The sequence below is a fragment of the Epargyreus clarus genome, unplaced genomic scaffold (genome assembly GCF_041222505.1).
Source record: "Epargyreus clarus isolate Ecla_fem2 unplaced genomic scaffold, WU_Ecla_fem_2.2 ptg000024l, whole genome shotgun sequence".
Lineage (NCBI taxonomy): Eukaryota > Metazoa > Arthropoda > Insecta > Lepidoptera > Hesperiidae > Epargyreus > Epargyreus clarus.
Window position 1 is genome coordinate 13864057 of NW_027332231.1, and position 25874 is coordinate 13889930.

General features: G+C 34.7%; 1 protein-coding gene across 9 annotated transcripts in view; it reads right to left on the reverse strand.

Annotated features, from left to right (window-relative positions):
• esn (espinas) overlaps nt 1-25874 on the reverse strand; it is a 400966-nt gene that overhangs the window by 10006 nt on the left and 365086 nt on the right. For all 9 annotated transcript variants that reach the window (XM_073086550.1, XM_073086549.1, XM_073086551.1 and 6 more), the window contains exon 6: nt 5696-5899. In XM_073086550.1, coding sequence (XP_072942651.1) covers nt 5696-5899 — 204 coding nt within the window. The remainder of the gene's footprint in view (nt 1-5695; nt 5900-25874) is intronic.

Consider the following 25874-nt stretch of genomic DNA (forward strand, 5'->3'; position numbering starts at 1 on the left):
ACAAAATTGAGAACTGTGTTGTAAGAAGTCTTAGGCGTGCAGGTTTCCTCACCATATTTTCGTCCACTATATAAGCAAATGAAAATTCATTTCTAATAACTTTAAAAATCAGTGGAAAGAAGGCTGGATAGTGCCAAATGAACTACTAGACTATCACTGCTTTTTCTGTTGTTACGAGTATAAGGCAGAAATAGTTGCCTCGAAATCAGTACATGCGGCAGCCGTAACCTTTAAACCTTTAATCTGCAATGCATCAACATGCAGTAAAAATCAGTTGGCCTGTTAACAGTTGCGTGACAGACAGACGTGCATACTGCCTTATCGGCGTACATATCGACATGCGAAAATGCTTGCATGCCGCTTATCTGCGCCGGGACGGTAGTTAGACAGATTTGGAATGCTAATCAGATGTCCAAGTTTTAATATTATAATCACAGATCGCTGATGTTTATGGGTTCGTTTGTTACACGGTTTGGTGGTGGATTCTATCACGCTAGTAACCTTTGATTTTTTACTAAGTTATGGATAAGAACATAACTAAGAGCGAGGATAAGACCAAAGTTGGTTAATGAAATCTGTGGTGCAATGCTGATGTGTTTTAGTTAAAAGGTGGACATAGATATATCAACATTATCAACGTGAGATGTACGAGTAAATATGATAATAGGTATAAATAATCCTTCAGCGTCACATCTGTGATCAACCTCAGGCAGCACTCCTGCCCTGCTTGGAATTGGTTTCAAACATCTAAAACAACTTACTGACATGATCTAGAAGTTTTTGCAATAAAAAGTACCTATATTTAAAGTTGACTGTTTTTAGATTCAGGCGAAGTTCGACGTCACGAGCGTATTAAAAATATAGCGTCTAAAATAATCTTTGGAAACAGCTTATTTGCAAATTATAGGAAAACGAAGATTAAATCTCGCTTTGGAAACTAATGGCTGGGTTTTGGACCTCGGACTCCTTAATCTAGATGCCGACTTTTAACCACTGGGCTATCACTTCTTATTACTGTAAAATATGAAAATCAGTAGAAAGACGATGCGAGTTCAACAATCTATTAATTAATTTAATAATTAAACCTCTTACATTAACCTTTGGGTGGATTGGCCCACGCTTCTATTGTTATTTAATTGTCTTATAATTAATCGTGACCCAAAGGTTCCACAATAGCATACAATAACAAATTCGTTTGCTAGTTATCAACTTCTTCACGCCAATAGATCATATTTAAGATTTAATTTGTATTTATTTTGTCCTCTCTCTAGAAGACGGTAAGGATTGATGGAAATTGATTGAATGACTATTTTTGGTTTTAACAGCAGTGTTAAGAGTTTCTGTGTTCTGGGACGAAGATAGTAACGTTATTAACAATAAATTTAACCATTGTTTTAGTCTACCAAAGACCTAATTTCGACAACGTTGGGAAAATTTTAAAAGACTAATTTATTATTAGTTAATTAGAGTAATTTATTAATAACGGGGGGTAACAAGAAAAATTGCGATTTATATCTCAGGTGGATCAAGTACCAATGAAACCATGGATATATTACGTCAGTAGGATAATATATCTATGAATGAACCAGTGACTGACTTAGGTAAAGCTCTGACTTTGATATTGATGACAGTTTTAGTTGTCAAAGAACACCAATGATTGACACTCAGATGGATTGTCCTCTATTTCAGAATTTTGTAAACTAGAAGCGAATGCCTGGGATTCGAACATCGGACCACTCAATTGAGGCCGAGTTACAATGCCTTACTTACGCAGCTTCTCAAAAATAAATCAGCTACGCCAGAAATAATTTCAAATCGACTTCCCACAGGAAAAAAGTTATCTTTCCCTCGCGTATTTTTCTAGAAAATTGTAACATACATTTTCCAGTGTATTACAAGGAATTAGCGTGTGCTAATCACTCGGGCAGCTGGTGAGATACGATCGGATCATTAGCCAACTGCGAACAATGCAACGGTTTGTCTCCCCTGCACTGCACGAGGACGTGCTCCGAATTTAAGTCATACTAGGGTTGCTACTACATAGCTTATGCAATGAAAGTAAATGCGTGTGATACCTTAGGGTTGTCACGATATATTTAACCTTTTTCACCATTGTTCACTTGTTCACCATTGTTGTTGTTGTTGTTGTTTCATTTTCATGCATTGTTTTTTTTATGAAAAAAACAATGCATGTAATATGTGATAGTAAATAGTCACGATCACGCATCAGAAATAAGTATCTATATAATTTGAATTTTAAAGAAAACTTGAAACTTGTATACGAACTCAGTGTCTAAGGGCAGTAAAGTAAGAGTAAGGTTCTCTGGGATTGGTAACAGGCAGTTGCCATTTGCCGTAAAGCCCATAACATATTTTGGCCATTAAAACTGTAGGTATGGATTACATTTAATATAACATTGTGAACTTTGTATTTTGGATTAAAAAAAATTAAAAGTAACTAAAATAATTATTATTTATAATGGAGTATACTGGTGCGGATGCTATAAATTAACAAAAACATAATATGAATAAAATAAAAATCCCATTAATATCCAAATTCCTAATTTCGAAAACGCAAAACTGCCGTAAAACCTAAATTAAAGGCTAAGGCATTATTATACTGTTTATGTGTTACAGACCTAATTAGTTATTTAGTGTAGAATTAAACATGCTAATATGTACTAATAACAGCCTGAATTACCCCTTACGACCCAAATAAATTCACGGTACGGTGACCAATGTTTCGATTTTTGCGGGATATATCTTTCAAATTTTGAAATATGAATTTAATATATGATCGTTTTCATAAAAATTGAGAGATTTTTATCAAACGAACATGCAGTATACTTAATGGTCACTGACGCCTGTGGACATCTATAACCAATCTTATATAGAACAGGATTTCTAACTAAGATGTGAGGGCCTCATATTATTATGTAAGTCAGCCAGCATTTACACTCTTTTACCGAAACGAAATAACTGCAATGTTTTAGTAATAAATGTGGCGGTGATATACCGACTTTTGGTCGGATTGATTAGAAAAATAAACTATGATTACTTTAACAGTTTGTGGTATCTCAGACACTTCTATTGAAAGACGACAGATGACCATTACCTGTAGTGCCCTCTTATCATAAGCTCTGTAGGTTAGTTTACAACGCCAAGTTTAACTCCAAGAAAACAGGACTGTTCCGAAGTGTTCTTATGTTGGTTCACGACTCCAAGTTAACTCCAAGAAAACCGGAGTGTCCGACACCGCGCTTATACTTTGGAGAGCCTAGCTTCCTGAGGGGCGTTCGATCAAGTCGTTGGTGTTTCCGCAGTTAGCCACTTACGCGGTAATGGCGAACCTATGGCACGCGGCCAGAGGTACTTACCGGGAGATCCAGATATGGAAAATAACACTTACATTACAAAAGTTTCAAGTTAACCGCTACATTTTATATTACAGCATATTACATAAAGGAAACACGATTTTCAGCAACATTATTTGTTGTTGGAAATGGTTTGAGAAAAAGGCTTTGTAATGCAAAGGAATCGACCAGAATCGAAAAAGCAACAGTCTGCAGCCACTATAATATATTCGTAGTTTAACAGTTATTAAAATTTTAGTAATTAGATAATAAAGGAAGCCGAAACGATTCTTTATCAAGATTTTTGATAGGACACGTCTCTTATTTCAAGTATATCTGATATATATTTTTTATAAAAATGAAGTACCAAAGAGGTAAACTTGCAGTCCACCTGATGGTAAGTGGCCACTGTCGCCCATTGATATCTGTAGCCTACTCCATATAAAATAAGTTTTTACCTACTTGAAGGCGATTTTAAATGAATTGCTACTAAGAACAGTTGCCTCATGTATCGTACTTATAAGTATAAGTCAGCTAGAAATGTCATCCACAACCTTCGAGCAAAAGTAAGAACTACTGCTATATATGCTAGAAATAGTTGTGGTGGTGGTACCGCCCCGTCAACCACTAGTGTTAGCTTTCAACTATATATGAAACTAGCTGACCCGGCAAACTTTGTACCGCCTCAAAATCTATTTATCAAATATATTTCATATAAAATATAGCCTATGTTACTCGTGGATAATGTAGCATTCGAATGATGAAAGAATTTTTAAAAACGGTCCAGTAGTTTTTGAGCCTATTCATTACTATCAAACAAACAAAGTTTTCCTCTTTATAATATTAGTATAGATGAAAATAAAATGTTTAATTACCATAAAAAAGGTTTACAACTGCTTACATACTTAGCCCTTACAGCCCCGTTTTCAGGGCGATTTGATAAGGGGCATGATTTATTGACGCAACTGACGGGTCACTGACCCCCGGTTAGTTATTCGAATCGTATTAATTCGGTAACAGTTTTGCACGATGGCAAACGGTTTTAGGGTGAAAAGCCTTCTGGCTATATTTTATCGGATTACGAATCGACAAAATAAAGGGTTTGTGAATAAAACCTCCTGTATAACATTTATGATCGTTATATACCTTTGTAATGGTTACCTATGGATATTTGTATGTCTAAATGGTTCTACGTGACCCTAGTTTTGAACAAGTTGCTCAAACTATATTTGCATATATTCTGTGTCGTATTTATTTAAGTCACTGTAAGCGTACGGAATAATCTTAATAATTGTATAATTTTATTACCACAGTATTCTGCAGTCCATCTGTTGGTAAGTAGCAACTACCACCCATGAATATACACAAGAAATCCCAGATAATGACCAGACTAGATGTGTTGCTACCCCTGAGGACCAAGTTGGGATGCCTCGTACAAGTGTGAGATACACTTGTATCTTTACCATACAACTTAGTGTATTTACAATTTTTACTAATAAGTTTATCGTGTTGTGCTTTACAACGAATAAAAACGGTTTCTTTTCTCTTTTCTTAATTCCACAAGCATTTACATAACGGACTTTAAATGCGATTGGCAAATCGGTCTGACACGATAATAACTTATCTATCATCAAATATACTACGACATAATGGAAATGAACAAATTATGAACATGGTAGATGACACCCCAGTTAATTGCTACGGAACTGAGTAACACCACCAATATCCGCCCTCCAGATACCATCGCGGAACCCTTCACTCGAGGGCTGAGGCGACGGAGCGGCTAATACGTGCACAAGGGGAGGAAATTGTCCTAAATGCTTTTTGACTGTTATTTCGAAAAGCATTAAGGGTGAAAAATTTGATGCATGGTCATAATCATGATAAACTTGCGTTCGTAACCTGTCCGGCGATTAAATACTAAGAAGGAAAACATTGCAACATACTCTTCAGACCTGATGTTCTCCTAATATTCTCAAAAGTGTGTATTAAATGACCATAATAGTGAATGTGTTTCCTATTCTAAGACCCATGACCCAATTGTAAGACAATGACCTAATTAGAGTTAAGAGCGCTGCTAACAATTGGCTAATTTTTATTTCTTGTTTGACGTTAAAAAACACAAAAAATATGTTGCAATGTTGTTATAAAGTAAGGATGTCATATAAACGTTTTTACATATGTTTCTTATTTAACAGGATAACTTCGATAATGACGCATGTTTAAAAAATTACCAATTCCCTACAAGCCCTTTACAGGTCGGACAAAAGGCAGACAATTAAACTGCGTAGCCTTAGAAATAGTAATATTTTCTGTGTACAAAATGGAAGTTGCGAACTCACTTCATCACACGCGGAGCACCGCGGCTTTAGTGTCTCGGCGTGATGCCGTCCGCAGTAGAGGCGGCCGTCCTTCCAGAAGTAGACCAGGTCGACGAGCAGCTCCTGGCAGCCGGAGCAGGTGAAGCAGGCGGGGTGCCAGCGCGCCGCCGGGCCAGCGCGCGCCGCGGACACGCACATGTCGCCCGCTGACATCGCTTCTTCACACTGTGGAGGAGAAATGAGATGAGTTTCATGTAACTTGAGATTTTTTTGTAAATGCTCTTTGAACCTCTATAAGGTGTTGTGGGGTGTCATCGAAATATCAGTAAAAAATAGTTTAAAAGATATATTTGGTAAGAAAACGTTAATTGAATGTCATTTGTAGATACTTCATTACATATTTATGTAATTAACTTGTGCCCGCTTATGTAAATAAATTAGTATGTTATACAAGTTACAAAGAGCGGAAAGTAGGGTTTCGCAATTGATTATGTACTCAGGGCCTTACCAAAAAAAAATCAATGAGCTATGTAATAGGATAATTTTATTAATTACCTAATTATCTGTAGCGGCTTGTATAACGAATGAAGAAGAATTGTTCTTGGCTCTACATTGATTTCTAGTCAAACTCAAAAGGATCGGAGACTTAAGTAACAGCTAATACATTGCTGTTATTTAGAATTTGGTAGGTACTATGTACAGGAAATTACAAACGACACTAATTAATTATGAACAATCATAACAGCGAGACAATCGTCCGAACATTATGCTCCGGCGACCTAAACGACGATAAAAAACCAATACATTTTCTGTTCCGACAAGTATGGCGGTGATTAATTCCGGGCCGCAAGAAGCAGGCCTCCATAAACAGACAAGGACCCAGAAGGTCGACGATTGTTCCTGCGATGGGCATGGGGGTAACGACATCTATTGTTGAGAGGAGTGCGCATTGCCCGAACTGTCAGCTTGGTAATGACATTATACAGCGTGATTGTTGTGTTTTTTTTTAATAATATAGAAGTAGCTGACGAGCATGCAGTCCACCTAATGGTAAGCCCAAATAGGATTCGATATTCCTACCTGAGGTCGGCTATAGATGCGCCGCTATCCCTTGAGGACTTAGCTAGTGGTAATTAAAATTAAAAAGTGAAACGATAATAAAGATATTAATAAGAATAAAACACAAAAATAAATTAATATTTTTCCAATCAAAGTTAGGGAATCAAAAATTATGGCAGATATGTGTTAACATTTACTGAAAAATATTTTCCGGTTTCTACTTGGATGACTATGGTGGTGAACTTCCTCTTATGTCCTAGTTTAAAAAGATAAATAAGATTTTTTTTCTGTAATCGTATGTACGTAAATTTTCTAAGTGAGTATTTTATGTAAAATCTTACTTTTAAAATTTTATTCATTTATTAATATCATCTATTGTTATATTTTTAAAACCCTGTTTGGAGGCATATATTGATTGAAATTAAAACACTTAAGAAAAAATACACATTATCCGACTTCCATCAACTGGACTATAACAATAAGACAATTAGGATAAGATACATACATAGATGACGGACGGTGCGTAAGCCGCTTTACATCTGCGATCACGACAGGCGGTTATGCAAATATTCTTAAGTTCCGCACACATAATCGTATTTCGTTTGACGGCTTATTAGATGCCCGGGAAATATGCCACACATATAGTATAGTATTTCCTTTATAGGAACGCAGTTAATTTGAATTGAGGTGTTACAATCGATGTATAGAGCATTTAAAACAGATTGGGTTGTAAGGGACCATTCACATTTACAGGCATAGAGTGTTTCAGACGTGTCTCGTGACAGACTAAATATGATTTTCCTATACAGTGTGTATTAACATATTTATATCTACTGTTACCAATGATATAGTTTTTGTGTATCATTGACTGTACCACGACCGTGCAAAAATGGGTCTGACAGAGCCATAGATATACTATCCTACTGACGTAAGTATAATATATCTTTGGTCAGAGCATTATATAGAAAAAAACTGGATTTTGACACGGGCCCTGTCTGACGCTTTCAATGTATATAGATAACATAAAAGCAGACAGACATTAAAAAAATTAAAAAATATATCAATCTGAGTAATTAAGTAAAATATATTTAGCAGAAATAAGAAAAAATATTTCTCTACACTTGTGTCAACTTAAACAAGGTTACCAGCTTCAACCTAACCTTTACCTGCTTTTACTTCCTACTGCAGCATTATGACATTTCACACTGATAAACAGCTTGTGATGTTAAGCCATTTCACACACCGATATGTCATGGTCTAGCGCTATTAAGATAATTCGCGTATCGATATTGTCTATGGTTTAAATTATTTTTTTACCTATGTCAATAAACTAGAACGAAATGATATATGTAATGCAATTGGAGTACAATATTTTCATAGAAAATGAAGAGAATAATGGCGAACATGATGAAGAAAATATAGAATTGTTTAAATGAAATAAATCGATTATGAATAATTTTGCATGAAAAAGAAAAAAAAAATGTTTTTTTCGTTTGAGTAATATAGACAACGATTGGAATTGCATTATTTAAAATAACATTTTTTATTGAATCAAATTGTACAAGTTTTCAGCGGTAGTTCAGATGTTTCTGAGTAGGTACTTAGGGCGCGAGTGCGTGTGTGAAGGTGCAAACACTATTGTCTATAAGCCTACACGCGTCATACTCGAGGAATCCCTTACGAGCCATCTGTAGTTTGTTTTAGAACTTGAACTGAATCATGCATTCCAATATTTGCACGTGAACACAACTAAACTATGGTTGTTTGCAAAATTTTGAAGTACTTACCTACTTAGTTTTTTTTATACAATATTGAAGTAGCTAGCACGCCACTTCATGGCAAGTGCTATGCTGCCGCCTGTGGGCATTTAACCTAGGTCAGGTTAGATTAGTATCTGAGGTTGGGAGCAGATGCTTTGCTATCCCTGAGGACTAAGTTGGAACGTCTTGGATAACTGTGTGTTTCTTAACACACCCTATAATTTAGAACACAGCAGCGCTTAACACAGCTATTATTGTACAGCAGAAATATGTGGTTCCGCCGGAGTCAAAAAAAGGGCTCTACCACTTTCGACTGTATAGTGTATAGTCAATGGTGGTGTCACCACGTTTCGTTAAAATATCTGCATCAAAACCTTCACCTTAGCAGGAAAGTGCATGGATCAATGGCAAGGCTTTTGATTTTTTTCGTCGAGGTAAGCTTACGACAGCGCCCGGACACGTAGCCACCTTCTCAGAAGGCCGTACCCTTTGTACTTCCCGAATCTTTGGGCCAATGTTTGTGAATTTACTTTGATCCACGTGATAGTATCGTTCGAGTAAATAAATTTTTATTTCTTATTTTGCTTCAACAGATTGTTTTATTTATAGATGACCGATGTAATATATACGAAAAAGATTGACAAAGCTTGAGACAAATAGAGAAAACAGGTAGGTAAGTGTCATTACAAATACAGGTGAAAACTGAATGCTAAAGAAAGAAGCGAGAAATAAAGATAAAGATGCACGATGGATACAGATAATGTATAAATATTGTTTTCATTTATCGATATATTTATTGGTACGTATGTATGACATAAATATACTTTATATATTATTCGGATTGTACCTATAATATGAAGCGACTATCTTAATTAAACAATAATGTAGCAATATTTTCTGTGGTACGAGCATAGATTACTAAAGATACTTCGCCGCCTTGAAATTGAATGAAGCCACAAACGGCTTATTTTAGTAAGTTCTTTTTTTGAATCCTTGATAAATAAAATCATTTTTAGAGAAAATTTACGAATAAATAACTAATTTACGTAATTTAAATAATAAATAAATAATTATTTCAAATATTTTAGGGACATTTTAGCACGGAGACGTGACAAAACTTTTTTACGCAACTATTTCAATTCTCAAAACTGGGTACATTTTCTTGTTAGGAGTGAGTAATCTTTACTAATCTATGGGTACGAGTATATTCTGTGTTTATTTGATTTTTGTGTATTTCACAAGGAAAGTATTAATGTCAGAACTACTCTGTTGGAACGAGTCCAAGCGTAGTGTTTTATTGTATGTAAATCTATGTAACTTGAGCTGAGATGTTTCAGTCAAATAACTTACGCTTATACATATAACCTATTTGGCAATCGCTGGATGAATTCATAAATTGTGGAGCATTGACAAAACGTTTTTTATGTTCGTTATAACAAGTATTACGCATTTTTATTGTCTGTTATTTTATTGCACGTTTATTAACTTTCTGAAAAAGCAGAATCCACTAGACAGTGTATTAAATATCTTAAATTATTTTTAGTGATAAAAAAGCATCTGCAAGTAAGCTTAGATGTCTTAAAGGTCTTTATACCTTAAAGTAAAGGAAGTATGTTTACCTCAATACTAATGTCATTGGATACATCTGTAATGTAACCACAGATACTGTTTCCGATTAATAAACCCTTAGCGATTGACAAATCTATCGCTGGAGTTAGGCCATGCCTTAAAAGAGCGATTTGATCGTAATTAACGGACTTGATGTAAAAGGCTTATATAAAAAATAAAGTTCCAGGTTGTAGCATCTTATTATGAAAGTTTCCGACCACAGACAATCTTTGCAATGTATAGGTATATAAAAAAGACAAATATATACATTTAAGAATTAGGCCACTAAACATGACAGATTTTTTGTAATCCGTGCCGCCGTATAAAACGCATTATTGAAACTGACCAACTCCTGAGTTTGAATGCTGAGATACAATTCCTGGTTGCATCACTCCATCAGTCACGTTCCAACCGAACAACTCGTTTGTTTGGTAATGCGCGAATTGAACTTGAAAATATCGATCGAGTTAAAACCGTTAAAAATAGACGTTCAATCAAAATGCACGATTAAAGCTTTCTTTCCAATGATGTCAAGTGGTTGATGGTAATATTGGTAATGCAGTCCATTTAATGAAAATGATTTTTGATTGGCGTTGATTCTTTAGGTAATGGAAGCATACATAATAATATATGAGTAAGCAGTGAATGGTAGGTAGTCACTGACCAAATGCTCATGATGCTTCGGATGCATAAGGATAATGCCAAGGATGGATGGCTCATGGATCATAATCGACTTTAACTAGAAAATGAGTTTTGCTTGAGGTTGATCATAAATATGTTATTGTAGCTAAGTTGGAAAGGTTCACATTGGTAAATCTACCCTACTACTTTATAACATTTACATCATTTTTTAGGTTTAATGGTAATTATTGTGGCGTCGCAGTCAACTGAAGAGCTGTATCTAGAAGGTTTATAATATTCCTACTTTTAAAATCATGTTCGAGTGTATTTTTTTAATTACATTAACAAGTTCGCGGCTAGTTTAGTATAAAAAACAAATAAGTAGAAATTATACCGACGGATCTTGTACTATAATGTTTTGGTGTCGTTTTCCAATCGGAAATATTAAAAACCTTCCTCATAGAAAAATATATAACGTATTATAATGTTTATTAACGAAAGTCGAAGGTACATATTTATTATAATGTTTATTAAAAACAGTCGAAAGTACATATTGTATTTTTCGCCTGAAAAACAGGTGGAATATTAGAAAAAATAACATTATATAATTTCGTAAAGAAATGTTAACGAGCCGTACACGAATGTATGGGAAGTGGAAACGATTACGATTATCGATTCCGGCCACGAATGCTTTGGGGTTACGAACTAGAACTTCCACATAGCTGGCCGTCTGGGCGCGCAGACGCTCTCTGACTCATGTTCTGCCCATACTGGCTCAAGTTATACACTTACTACTGTTTTGTTCACGGGGTTAACCACACTACAATATACTATACGTATACAGAAATTAGCCGACCAGTTCCTAACTCATACAAAAAAATATTTAGGTGTTTGATGGCCGAAAACTTGGGCTTATAAGTTTTTGGGTAAGGAATGGTTCTAAAAAATGGTTAAATAAATTGTACGGAAAATTAAAAAAAAAATTAAAACAAAATCGCAACCTACTGCGTCACACCATGTACACAAAAAACTTTATCAAAACCGGTCAAGCTGTTTTGGAGGCAATGGAATTTTACGAGTATATACACAGGTCAATTATTTCAGAGGTCTTAACATACATAAATAATGTTTAAAGTATTGTTTTAATATATCTCTAGAGATATTATACTATGCATGGCGTGTGAAGTCAGTTAGCAAAGTTAATGTCATAAAACAAGTTGTTTGTCTGTGGAACGATCTTGATCTTTGGTCGTACAACCAAGGCCCATTGTGCGGATTTGACGTCCAGTGTTACACATAGTTTAATGGTCGGATGTCCATGGATTTTGCTATACAAATCCATAGAATTCCTTATGGTATGGAGATGTTTAAACCGATATTTGATAGATTGGCGTAATATTCGTACTATTATTGTGTCACTGATATTATCTTGCAACATCTCTTTTGATCTGAATGCATTTTTCGAAAATACAGTTGTTGTAAATTCTATAAAAGTTTTAGTTTTACAGGCAATTTGATTTCGTCCCTTAATGATTGGACACATACGTTTGTGAGATATATGTCTAACCGTGATCGCGTGATATGGTATTTAATATCATGGTTTATATTTGATATCGTATATATATTCTTAATTAAGCTGTGACCTAGTCTGAACGGTAGGGTAAGATAGAGTCGTTTATACGTGGGGTGTCAGATTAATCCGAGATAGGAGCTGCGGCCGACCTTAGGTAGACCTGCAATCTGATTGATTACAGATGTCCACGAGCGGCAGTTGCTACTTACCATCAGGTAGTACAACATCATAAAACACCACCAGAGGTCGCTGTAGGCTCTGACTGAGACCACGTGCGTTATTTATGCGTTATTGTTAATGCTGCTATAGATTTTAATCAGACGGTTTTTTCTTCGTCGCCTCCATTGTGAATTATCGTCTTATTCTTATTATTCGTTTTGCTGCCTCGAGAATAGCGCCACTGAGGATAATTGAATTAAATAAAGTTGTACAAAGACGGGAAATACGAGGAGTTTGATGATTTTTTTACACTTTTTTAAAAGATTGAAGTAGTAACGAACATGCAGATATCTGATAGTAAGTGACCACTATTGGGAATTGATATCTGTGACCAATTTTATACAGAACAGAAACTCTATCCGAAGCCAATTACTGGTGCATTACCACTTCTGAGGACTAAGATATCCTTCCATCCATCTCCTTCCTCCATAACCTTCTTTAAACTAAAAGTAAGTGTCAAATCATTCAAAAATACCTGTTTACAAATTAATACACAAAAATATCTACGAAGATGCTGGTGTCGCACACGATAACAAAGCACGCAGAATAGAGAACTGAATTAATTATATAGATCTCTGAATTGCTTAGGATTAACTTGAAATCTCTGCAGAGCAGAACAGTACGGTGATCACTGTACCACCCACCTATTTAACTTTATGTTTATTCTTTTTTCAGCTATTCGAAGGCAATTGCGATACTGTACATTTTTTTATTAGTAAATAAAAAATGCAGACTTCACAACATTGAGAGACTTTATTTTTATACGAGATCTCATTAATTTCTGAAAAAGCTCAAAGGTTCATTTTAATTTACAATACCAAACCTTTCATCCCTTATTGGTTAACTTTTTACAATTTGTGGATCACACTTTTCTTTCCTATGTCCAATCTACTGCTAATATAGTCAAATATTTGACTTGAAGCTGGTGCAACTTTTATATAACTTTAAGAAAGTCGAACTCCGCTTGCTATTTTTATAAATTCGCCACATCCCAAAGGTTCATCTATTTCAGTCGGTACGGTATGACTAACGCATTATTTGACTTTCACTGGCATTGTGTTGTACGTGACAGACAGACCGACAGTCAGCTGAGCGGAAACAGCGCAGGACGTGACGTCACGGGATGTTATCGTAGGTTGCTCTATTCCGATCCTGCAGCGGTAGAGGAGTCTGTGTCGATGTGGTTTCGTTTTAGGTTACTATTTTGGGTTGAAACTGGGTTTACTCTGTGTTCAGCTGTCGGCTGAAACTTGGCCTCATAATCGTGAGGTCCGAGATTCAAATTCCTCTGATTGTGCAAATTTATGTCCATATTAGAAATGATCCTTACATGATTTAATGAGGAAGAAAAATATACGGAGGAAACTTATACATTTGGATTCTTTTAAAAAAGAGAACTTCAAGGTGTGTGGAGTCTACCAATCCACTTGGTCAGCGCGGTGGACTATGGCCTAAGTCCCATTTAAGAGGAGCCCAATGTCCAGCAGTGGGAATGTTAGCGAATATAATTTTTTCCGATAACAAATTAATTAGGAAAGTAGCATTTCCAAAAATTTTCTCACCAATATTATCACTGATAACTTAATCGGCAGAACAGAAATTAATATAAGTAACACAAATCTTCAAATAATTTGATTTAATCATGTGAATAGATATCCAAATATTTTGGAAAAGATTATTTTTATAAGCGAAACATATTATCAACCGGATTTGATTAAATGACATTTAAAATCCAGTTTTGTAAAAAAATGTTGAGAATAATTATTTTAATAGCGATTTTGGCCGCCTTTGTAAGCATGCGTGGATTCTTACGCCTAAAATAACTTTATTGTTATCGAATATTGTATTATTATTATGCACATTAATAAATTAGGGATTTAACATATTACAACGCCCATTAACATTAGTTGTAAATTGATTTAATAATAGGTGATTTGTTTTGTTTGTATTTTATTGGCTCCTACTTGTTTTTCTATTGCATGCCGTTTGCACCTATAAGTGAAGTGGCACTTACTGCTTATATACATGTAAATTGTACAATGGATTTGTCAGTGATTACTTTGTTGGTGCAACTATTAACAATAAATAAATAAGTAATTAGTTATTAGTCTATCAAATAACTCATGCTAAACATTGTTAAATTTTAATCTATGATAGGTATTTTCTATGGATTGATTATTAATTACGGATCAATGAAAAAGAAACTTGATCTTTGGTAGGCAAAACTTTAACGGCCATTAATAATCAATCCATCCAATGTTAAAGATCGACATTTGACAATTTCTTCATAGAGAAATTTGACCTTCGGTACGTAAAACTTGGATAGGTTATTATTACTAACGGGCGTAAATAGAATGATTATTTAATGACAATTGATATTAGTATTCCTATCCTTTAAGCAGTGATAGCCTAGTCACCTAGTGGTTAAGAAACTCGGCCTCTTGATCGAGGGGTCTGAGGTTCAAATCCCAGGCACACCTCTGATTTTTCAAAGTTATGTGCGTATTAGAAAATTAATTATTACATGCTAAACGGTGAAGGAAAACAATGCGAGGAAACCTGCATACCTGAGAGATTTATAAAAAAAATATCAAAGGTATGTGAAATCTACCAATATGCACTTGGCCAGCGCGGTGGACTATGGCCTAATCCTTCTCATTATGAGAGGAGACCCGTGCCCAGCAGTGGGACGGTAATGGGTTGATGATGATGATTCCTATCGTCTTATTAAGAAGTTCATAGCTTTAGAGTTAACAGATTCACTGATCTGTTGTTACTTCCGTTACAAATGATCGACTTACGTATTACATGTGTGTGTGGCCAATGTCCGGTCGTTAATATTTTATAGGCGTGTGTGCGATTCGAATTGATCATCAGATTATGATCAAAACATTGTTAACGTGGTGGGCACGTCCTCGGTGTGATGTTCTGTCGTCGGCGACTTCTTACTGTCCCATTGCTGGGCACGGATCTGCTCTCAGAGTGAGACGGGTTTCAGGGAAATGTCGACGCTGGCCAAGTACGAATTGGTAGAATTCACATACCCTACGCAATTTACAAGTTTTCTCATGATGTTTTCCTTCACCGTTTAAGTGATAATCATTTCCTAATACGCACATGCTTCTGCATAACCGCCTTGTATAGTAAAAACTAACGAGAATCAAATATAGATGGACGCTGCTATTAACCTAAGAGAAAATCTTCATTTAGGAATCTGTAGCATACCTTGGCTATTCCATCACAGTCATTTCTACCTTGGAATATTTGTTTAAATGGTTAATTCTGATTTGAAGCTTTTCCCTAAGGTAATAAATGTACACTACTAAATTACATCTCGGGGTAGCATCTACTAGTAGTACTAGTAGGTATAGATCCTCAGGTTTTCTTCGTCTATTTGCAATAGAGAAAAATGACCAGCAGTAGTAACCACTTACCATCAGGTCACCTACATCGTTTGCTACAATCACAAAAACAAATCCAATTAGCAACAGTCCTGGAGCCGCTCCTCCACGCAGGTGGTCCGGCTCCACCCAGCGCCACTATTTGCACTCCATCACACCTTGTAATTATCTCACCGAAGTGTTTGTTCAATGCCGCTCCATATTTTGCAAAATCGAGAGATATGCCTTATGTTATTGTGTTAAGTGTTTTTATCACGTGATGTGGATTTGAAATGTTTTTATTGGTTTGACCTATGCAAAGGACTTGTTGTATAGTTGGCGATTAAGCGAGATATTTTTAATAGATACGAATTAAAGATTTTTGTTTTCCGCATTAAGTATCTGCTATATTTCTATGAATATTCTGTCAAAATAAATCTAGTCATTGTTAAAATTAGCTCATACAGACAAACAAAAAGAGAGTTAAAAGTTGAAAAATAAATTTTTGTTTCATGAAAGTGAAATGACAACTATTAATTATGAAAACACATACATAAGTTTTTATTTGTTTGTTTTTATTGATTTTAACACTTTTGCATCAGAATACTTAAGTATTTGTAGAGCTGGATTTTAACCCTTCAAAAGAAAATATACAGGTATATTTTATAAATATTTTATCGCTTGTCGCTTATTCTTCGTTGATGGTGCGCGATGTTACCAGAGCCTTAAGAGTATGTTTGTTCGACATCAATTTATCCCTGAGAAGGCTGGCTGGTGATTAGCCTGATCCCAGTCGGTGTCTTTCAAGTCCTAATTGTGTCCAAATGTCCAGGGGCGGGGCCAGCTCTGTTTGATTTGAGGGCTGTGCCTTTCGTCAGATTACCGTCGATATGTCAGCTCTATTTAGCCCTGATGAGTTTTTTGTGGCAACCTTAGTGTTTTGTGAACGTGGCGTGTGGTCCTGCATTGGACTGGACATTATATTACTGATTGTTTACTTAGATATTATAAATCGGTTTTTTTTACTAGCCTTTTTGTAAAATACAATACCTCAATAGAAGCTTTATATCTTTCTCTATATTTTATAATCAACAACTGAACTGTACAAATTTATTTTGTTATGTGTCTTATAAATTTTAATTTACAAATGTAGAGTACTAAAATGCAACAAATCTTGTAACATTCATCTAACGAATACGTAAATATAATAATAGTAAGTAAGTAGGTACTATAGTGTCCAGAAATAACTACATATGTTACATGTTTAATATTATTTTAATCATATTTTTACTTTTTTGCAGGAAATTTAACTTTTTAAGCAAAATATGACAATTACATTTGGTTTTACACAATGGATAAGCGATAAATTAATAAGGGTTCAAGTTTGTTCATCTGTGTATGACGGAATATTTTACTGTTTTAAGGAGGAAATATAACTTTCCTGAACTATGATGGTTTTTAAAAGATGGTGGTAGGCCCCCAGCCCAAGTTAACCGCTAACCTACATTGGGTTGTTTTTATTGACTTACTTAGCAATGATAGCTAAGTGGAGTGGAGTGGTGGAGTCGCGACTTGTCATTCTCGGGCAGGGGCTTCCGGCGGTATCTCTGTTTTAATACTAATACTAAAGTTAGTATTCTAATTTAATTCCGTATTAGAAAGTAATTAGGACTCGCTTAAACGTTGCAGGAAAACATCGTGAAGAAACCTACACACCTGAGACTTTTTAAAAAAGGTTCTCTAAAGGTTTGTGAAGTGTAACAATTGGCATTAGGCCAACGCGGATTATGGCCTAAACTCTCACTTAGACTCTTGCCCAGCAGTGGGATAGTAATGTTACGACAGCGAATCCTACAAAAATATTGTATACACGTGCCACTTAAAATGGAATGAAACAACGATGTAGAATCTGGTGTGAAATATTTCCAGAGGCCGCTCAGCATTGAGAGCAACGCGAAACGCAACTCACGCGCCACTTGTCAGACTTTTTCCTTTTCCGAAATACCTGCGAGCCCGCCCGTTGGCTTTACGCTTCACACTGATTTTAGGGATCCGTAGAAATAAAATAGTTTTATATTTATGTCTATATTTTGTTACCGAAGTGATTTAAGTTGGTAATTTTTAAGTTAAACTCATGCAAGTATTTTGTTAAAATTAATAAGTTAAGCTCTTCAAATTCTGATAAGTTTTGAAAATAGATAATCTAAACACGTGGACCAGTTTTTAAAGACAAGTCTGTAATAAAAAGTGAACTCATTACGTCATTGAAATAAGCGTAATGTTTCCGTAATAGTTTTTGTATGTAGGTAATACATGTTTGAGTAACATTACCGAATGGAAGATTCATGTTTCAAAGAGATAGCAAAATAATTATTATCAATCATTGAACAATTTTTGGAAAATGGGTTTGCACCAAATTTACATTATGCAGACGAAAAGTTCCCTTATTAAAATAAACTAAAATCAGGTATACATCCCATATAGGCTGTAGTTTTATTTTTCCGCAAATAATTTTTACTCTACATTGTTCATTTAATATCATCTCATGTAATAAGCATTAATATGCTTATTTATCTTATTTAATTAGATAAGGCTGTGTAATTAATTAGTCTAGTATCTGCGTTGCGTCAGTCCAGCGAGCTCTCGAGTGGTCTAGAGTCTAGACTACCGCCCTCAATCACTTGTTTGTACAGTATATTTTTACTGATCAATGCTTTTATTTACAAAAGAGCCGATTTCGCTGTTTGGTATAAACCTAACCGAAATAATATAATTCATTTTTCTGTCTATGATATAAGTGTGGTCTTAACCTACAGTCATTCATACCTTAAAATTAAGGACTGTAATTAATTATGTCTACGTTTTAAGCCTCATCTTTTGGATACTTTAAGAAATCACCTTTTAACCGGCTTTACAAACTATCGTGCTTTAAGCATCTTAACTACAGTTACTATGAACCTAATCCAGGAGGTATATTGCTCACTTGAAAAAGCCCGTGTTCTAGCGGGACCTAGTTATAAATTTAATTCCAATCCTATCTACACTGATTTGAAACTTACCATATCAACATCTCCACACTTCTTAACTCAAACCCAAGCCACGAAAGCTATGTAGAGCCTCGACCCAAACCAAAGGCCGGTCTGTTTTTCTATTATTTGTAGGCATTTTGGGGTCCAGATAAAGAGGCGTAGATATATCAACAGCTTTTAAAATAGACATCAGTTGGACGTGTGGCGTTAAAAAACGTCGAGGCCGGCGGTCGCCGCGTGTGGGAACCTAACGCCATGAAATCTCCACGGGACCGCTAAAAAACTATAGTCCGAACGATGACGTTCACACTACACGGGACGACGACGTTCCGACTTTTTGGGAACAGGAAACTGGGTAATAGGAACGGTTTCTGTGGAATTGACACTGTTTATGTTGGCGTCGACAAAAGTGAAATTTTACTTTTATTGATGTAGCCGTTGGTATTTCATAATATTTTATATGAATAAATAATGATTTATAAAGTTAATACATTTACATAAATTACATTTTATGGATAGGCGAGAAAATCTGGAAATTGAAAATCACGAAAAGGTTTTTAAAGAAGATTATTTATGTATTATAGGTACACATATTTTTAAGTAAGCCAAGAATATAATATATTATAATATAATGTTACTTACGAAGCATATAATATTAAATTACATTACAGAGAATTAATCTTTTTTGTAGCAATTTTAAGATAACATTATCCTCATGCAAGTAAAAAAAATAATAATTACATGGAGACAAACTACTGACAAAATGTAATCAAAAATATCAAAGGGAGTCGTTGCATGTAAAAAGTAGCACATGCCGACTGGACAGTGGACTGTGGCACGGAGACAGAACGTAAAATACTTCGGTAATCGGTAAATAAATAACTCGATCACACTGTAAATTGTACTGACGAATATTCGAAAGGCCAAATTGTGGAGCTATTCCATTTTGGCAAGTACCCATGAAATTTGATAATCCATAACATTGCTTTTACAGTTGTTAGTGTAATGGAATCGACAAAGATGCCAAGATCGGTAATAAATTTGCAATAAATAGAATATTAAATTACTCGTACAAATTTATTGGTACTTTTACAAGCATATCACAGCATATTTTTTGCTACAATAGAACGTAATTTCATAAATATTCTATTTAAAAAAATCTTACATTTATTTTATTTTAAGTGTAAATAACTGTTGATTATGAGAGTCAATGAAATATTGTGTATATTTCAATTAATTAAATATATCACTTTTATTTTAAAAGGTAAGTGTCAAATAGTCAAATGTCAAGTTTGACATTCCAACGAGCGCAGTTACGTTCTATCTCCGAGATCGTCTATCGATCTAAGACAACTTTATACGCAGCCTTAAATATTTTTTATCTGCATTTTTTACTCAGACAATGCGCCGGTAAACGATAATTAAAAGTGGAGGTTGCGCTATCGTCCTCTCCACACCTATTTTTTGTGGCGCTAGGAACTAATCCAATTGGGCTTACGACGTTTACTAATTGATTGATCTGCTGTTGATGGTGCTTTGTTTTAGGGAAAGTTGATTAAAAAATAAATGAGAGAAAACGAGAGATTGGGTTGACTGGTCGGGGATTAGACCTCCGGAGAGGCAATGATTTTACTCGTATTGCGAGCTTCAATCTTTGATTTGGTTACTGTACTGTTCAATGTATTTTGTATTAGGTGCTACAATACAGCTATTCAAAAGATATTTACTTACATGCATTTCACGCCTCATAATTAATACAATATAATGAATATGAAGGGGTCCTATGGAAAAAAGGTTGGGAGGATAGGAACGCTAACAACTGACCAATATAGAAAAAAAAAATTAGCCGTTGGTGAATAACGTTTGAAGAATATGAAGAATTAGTTTTATACTTGTGTATTTAAGAAAGTTATTTTCACCTCGAAGTTTTAATGACTTTGATTGACGCGAAAGCACATTAAAAATGCCTACGTATTAAAAATTTGCAAAACTTTAGCAACACAGTGTTAGTTTTAAACCACGAGAACTAAACTTAAATTCCTCTACCTGTCAAAATTAACCATAATGTACAAAAATAAAGGAAGAGACTATTTTTAATATAAAATAATGAACCTAATTCCTCTGAGGCTGCCGGCGTCTCACATTAAAATTCTTTGAATTTTTTGCAGAGTACCCCGTTAAGGGAAAGGATTAACAAATTATTGATAAATAATATTTTTAAGGCTGCTTATATCTCTACCCTATAAAAGCAGTGTTAGACGCATAGATTAGTAAAGATACTTTACCGCCTTGAAATTGAATGAAGCCACAAACGGCTTATTTTAGTAAGTTCTTTTTTTGAATTCTTGACAAATACAAACATTTTTAGAGAAAATTTACGAATAAATAACTAATACTGCGTAATTTACGTAATAAATAAATAATTATTTCAAATATTTTAGGGACATTTTAGCACGGAGACGTGGCAAAACTTTTATACGCAACTATTTAAATTCTCAAAACTGAGGTCATTTTCTTGTTAGGAGTGAGTAATCTTTACTATTCTATGGTTAGACGTTACCGTATTCTTGTTTAAAGGGGGTAAAGTACATAACCTTATACGAGGCGTTTCAACTTAGTCTTTAAGGATAGCAACACATCTATGTATGAATGACTTCAGGTATAACTTTAGTTCCATTTAAATTGATGAAAGATAATCAATAGTAAATAGTTAATAAATTCGTTATCATGTGCCCTGGACTGAATTATGAGCCCTCATGAAAGTATATATTCTTTATACCATGGCCTAGTCAAAGGCCATTTATCTTTGTAGCAACAAAAGTATTTAAAGAATTTATGAAAATTGTAACTTATATATAAAATTCTCGTGTCACAATTTTAGTTACCGTAATCCACCGAAACGGCTTTTGCAAACAATTCTGCGATAAGAGTCCCGGTGTTTGCAGTTTCATTACTATTGAACATCTCCGCAGGAATGGTGGTTCCGCAACCCCACTTGTCTTTAATGAAACGCCAGAAAGATTTAGGGTTTGTTCGAATATTGCACTCAATTCGTTTTTTATAATTACGAAGACACAGATCTATTAGTTTTTGACTGCGCTCACGCAATAGTTCGTATTCTATTCTATCACGAGGATTGCCATATTTAATATATTTCTTCCTCTTGTTTTCTTTTTCTAGAATTATTTTTATTAGGGGTTTAGTAAACCACGACGGATACCTACTGTTTTTAGGTTTACTTTTTTGGACATAATTTTCAACAACTTTATTAAAGTTACGGTAAAGAAGTTCTGTCATTTCGTTGACATCGTGACAGTCGCGGAACTCCGCTATCCAGTTTATACTTTTTAGGTACTCTTAATATTTTAACATAGTTGGCTTTGAAAAAATTAAACCGTGCTCCTTGAATAAGTTTTAAAAAATTTGAAGTTGTTTCTAGAGTAGTAATGAGTAAAGGAGGATGTTTGTGGTCAATTTTGCTTAAGACATGGTATGAGTTCGTTACTTCTACAGTATTGTTTGTGAGAATAAGGTCGAGAATTTTACCTTCAATGTTGGTTATGTCATTCGTTTGTGATATATTATTTAGCGATAAAAAGTCTGTAAGTGCCAAACCTAATGGAGAGCTGTAATTAGATGCAATGCATAAACCAGTATTTGTATCACGAGACCATTTAACTTTACCGATTTTCACCAAATTTTATACGCATATTCAATAGGTCTGAGAATCGGCTACTATCTATTTTTCATACCCCTAAGAGTTCTTCACCCTTAACATTTTTTATTTATATGACAACACAACGTTTGCCGGGTCAGCTAGTAAACAATAAATATGAAAATATAGAAGCAAAACAGCATCGACTTAAGAAATTAGAAGCGAATCCTAATCCAGGTGGGCGTGGTCTTACAAAAACCATTAAATAAAACATATCGAGCAGCGGCCTTTTATTTGGGGCCTAAAACGCACTCCGTGTTCCGAGGCGTTTTATTTGAAAGGATTTATACCTCGGCCGGTATGCGGGGCATTCCGAGATGGTACCACTTGGAACCCTCGGTATAATTTTAATACAGGAGTTGCTCACTTATCTTAGCGATCTGTATTATCTTTTTGAGTTCAGTTTGGGTTTTGTTTATGAAATTTGAGTGAGACCATCTGATGTGTGACGCTGTAAATGGATGTTTGATATCAATTCTGCAAAGGATTGGCGTCCTTGGGTAAAATAAGATGGAATACCTCGTGTAAGTGTTTCTGCTGTATCACATACTTTAGACCAGACAGAACCATAAAAATATAGATTTTATTTAATTACATTAGTAAACAAATACTCTACGGGTAATAATCTGTTTCACCCGATGTTCAGATACTATGATGATGGAACAAAATCTAATAAATATCATAAACGTAATAAAGGTAATCATGGATATAATTAACGTTACGTAGCTCATTCATTATACAACCAAAGTCAAAAGGTTAGAATTTAGACTCGATGTTTAACGATAAACGACTTTTTCATATCCCAATTAAGTAGATACGTCAATGTTAATGAAACAAGTCTAGCGATGCCAAGTATGGGTGTGGATAGAGAAAATTTAGCGATGATAAATACTTTGTCATTGTTTGTAGGAATGCCGTCACTACCGTGGGAGACTTGGAAGATTCCGTTAAATGTTATCGATAGCTGATAGCTTTGTTTGTCTGCCTCGATAGGTTTTTCCTTTAGTTGTCTTATCTTTTTGTGCATTTGTTCAATCGAGATTGTCACTTTTAAATTCATTTTGACTCGCGGATTAGTCACCGTTGTTTTAAATTATTTGCCATAATTTGCCGATTTATTGTAATAGAACGGTAATCTGTATAGTTGGGAAAAGTGAAAATATAGTTTTAAATGGAGTGTAAATGTATACAGTTATAGAAATTACAATGGGTGTATTATGTTAGAATAACTTATTGAAGTCATTGATTAACATCTATGATCTGAACAATAGCATAATGAGTAAAATACGGAGGATGGTATTAAATTGAATGATACACAATTAGAATAATATGAAAAGAAAAAATATATGTACACACACGCTGTATTAGGATAAAGAATATTGTACCTGTTGTATAATAGACTGATAACTATAGATCAGTCAAGATTACTTAAAAACCAAACTGAGTTACATAAAGGTATGCGAAAAGACTTGGATCAAGACAACAATCCGTATAAAATGCTAAAATTCAGTACAATTTGTTTTAGAAAAAACAAACCACGGAGACTTGAAGCATTCATTCATAGTGGCCAACAATGGGAAACCATGGTAACTGTGAGCCTGACTGAGCCGCCGACATAATCTCCCAAACTTCGCATTCCTCACATAAGGCGATGGTGTGAAAAAAACATTGTAAATACAGCCCGTCAGCGTTTGATGGGTTCCGTCGTGAGAATATTAGTAGAAGGTAAGTAATGGTTGCATAGAAAATTAATCAAGTACATTTTAAGAGCGAATTTTGAAATGAAATATTGATTTAACGAGCTTAAAGACGATTAAACGTATATCACTGCAAAGTACTTTTGTATTCTCGCTACAGTTAACGTAGGTATAGACTAATAATATTATTTATTATTTTTTATTATAAATAATGTTTATATTTGAATATACTACGACCTCACGTATTTTAACCCATAGTACCGATGATACCAAAGTACACTAGTTAAGTTAAAAGATTATTTGTAGAAATCCACGTTATGAATTGACAATTAATCGAATTACAATAGTTTGTACGCAAGATGATATGGATGAATAAATAACAATATGGATGGAGAAATAACACCGAGAAGTAAATTTGTTTTCGTTGAATACAAGAAAGTGGAGTTTATTGGGAAAACCGAAAATATGATGTTTTCATAAAAGCTGTCTTTAATGTAACGTTTTTCTGATATTGCTGGTTTTGGCAAACAATATTTGTTTTTATTCACAAACTTAAAATCATCTCCAACCGTTTGGAAATTGTGCATTGATCTAAACGTTTGAATTTATTCAACCTTCGAAGACGGTACCCAAGAGCCGGCCGCGATACAATAATGCTTACCTATGAATAATAAGATCAAACAGAAAAAAACCTCTACGACTGGAGCACAATCGTGTAAGCATGTAGACAAACCATTATGTTAATACAATGCAATACTTTCGTCCCGTTCGTACGTCGCGCCTTCACAAAGACATTTTTTATTCTCATCTCATTCACCCGAATTACCTTTTAATTTATAATGTCGAGGGACTCGTTTGAAGGGCTTTGAGACGCCTCTGGAGTCTATGTTTGAATGTAATCGTAACGTTGGTAACATCGGATAGTTCAAAACTAGTGTTTTTAACCGACTTCAAAAAAGGAGGTTATTTATTCGACCGCTATGCATGTATATTTGAATGTCTGTAATTTACTCAAAAACTACTCTACTACTCGAATAAATGGGGTTTAGTTATCTGAAAGAGCATTATTCATAATTCGAATGTATTTTTTATCAAAAATGTTTTTCATCCTTGTATGAATGTTGAGTAAGTACAGTACAATACGTAAGTACAAAATACTTAGTTATCTATGATCAAAACAGCGTGATTCTTCGTGAGTATTTCTACGTTACTACTAGAAACCAACGAAATTATTATGAGTATTCATACACATTTCCTAAGTACGAATCTAATAGGCAGGTGATTGGCAATCAATAGGCAAAAGGTTTGCCATGGCAACGTCTCAGCGAGCGCCGTCCTTCACCTTGCCTTAACGGTCTCGTCTGGCTTTGTAGAAAATCAGATTATATAAAAGCTTTGTATAAACCGACCACTCCTTTTAGTGAATTTCCATTGAAGAATTCGGTCTTATAGATACCTATCCATTGTCAAACGATAAAGTAATGTATTATAAACTCAACAAGAGTGTAAAACGCGAAAAGAAATAACATAGGAACTAAT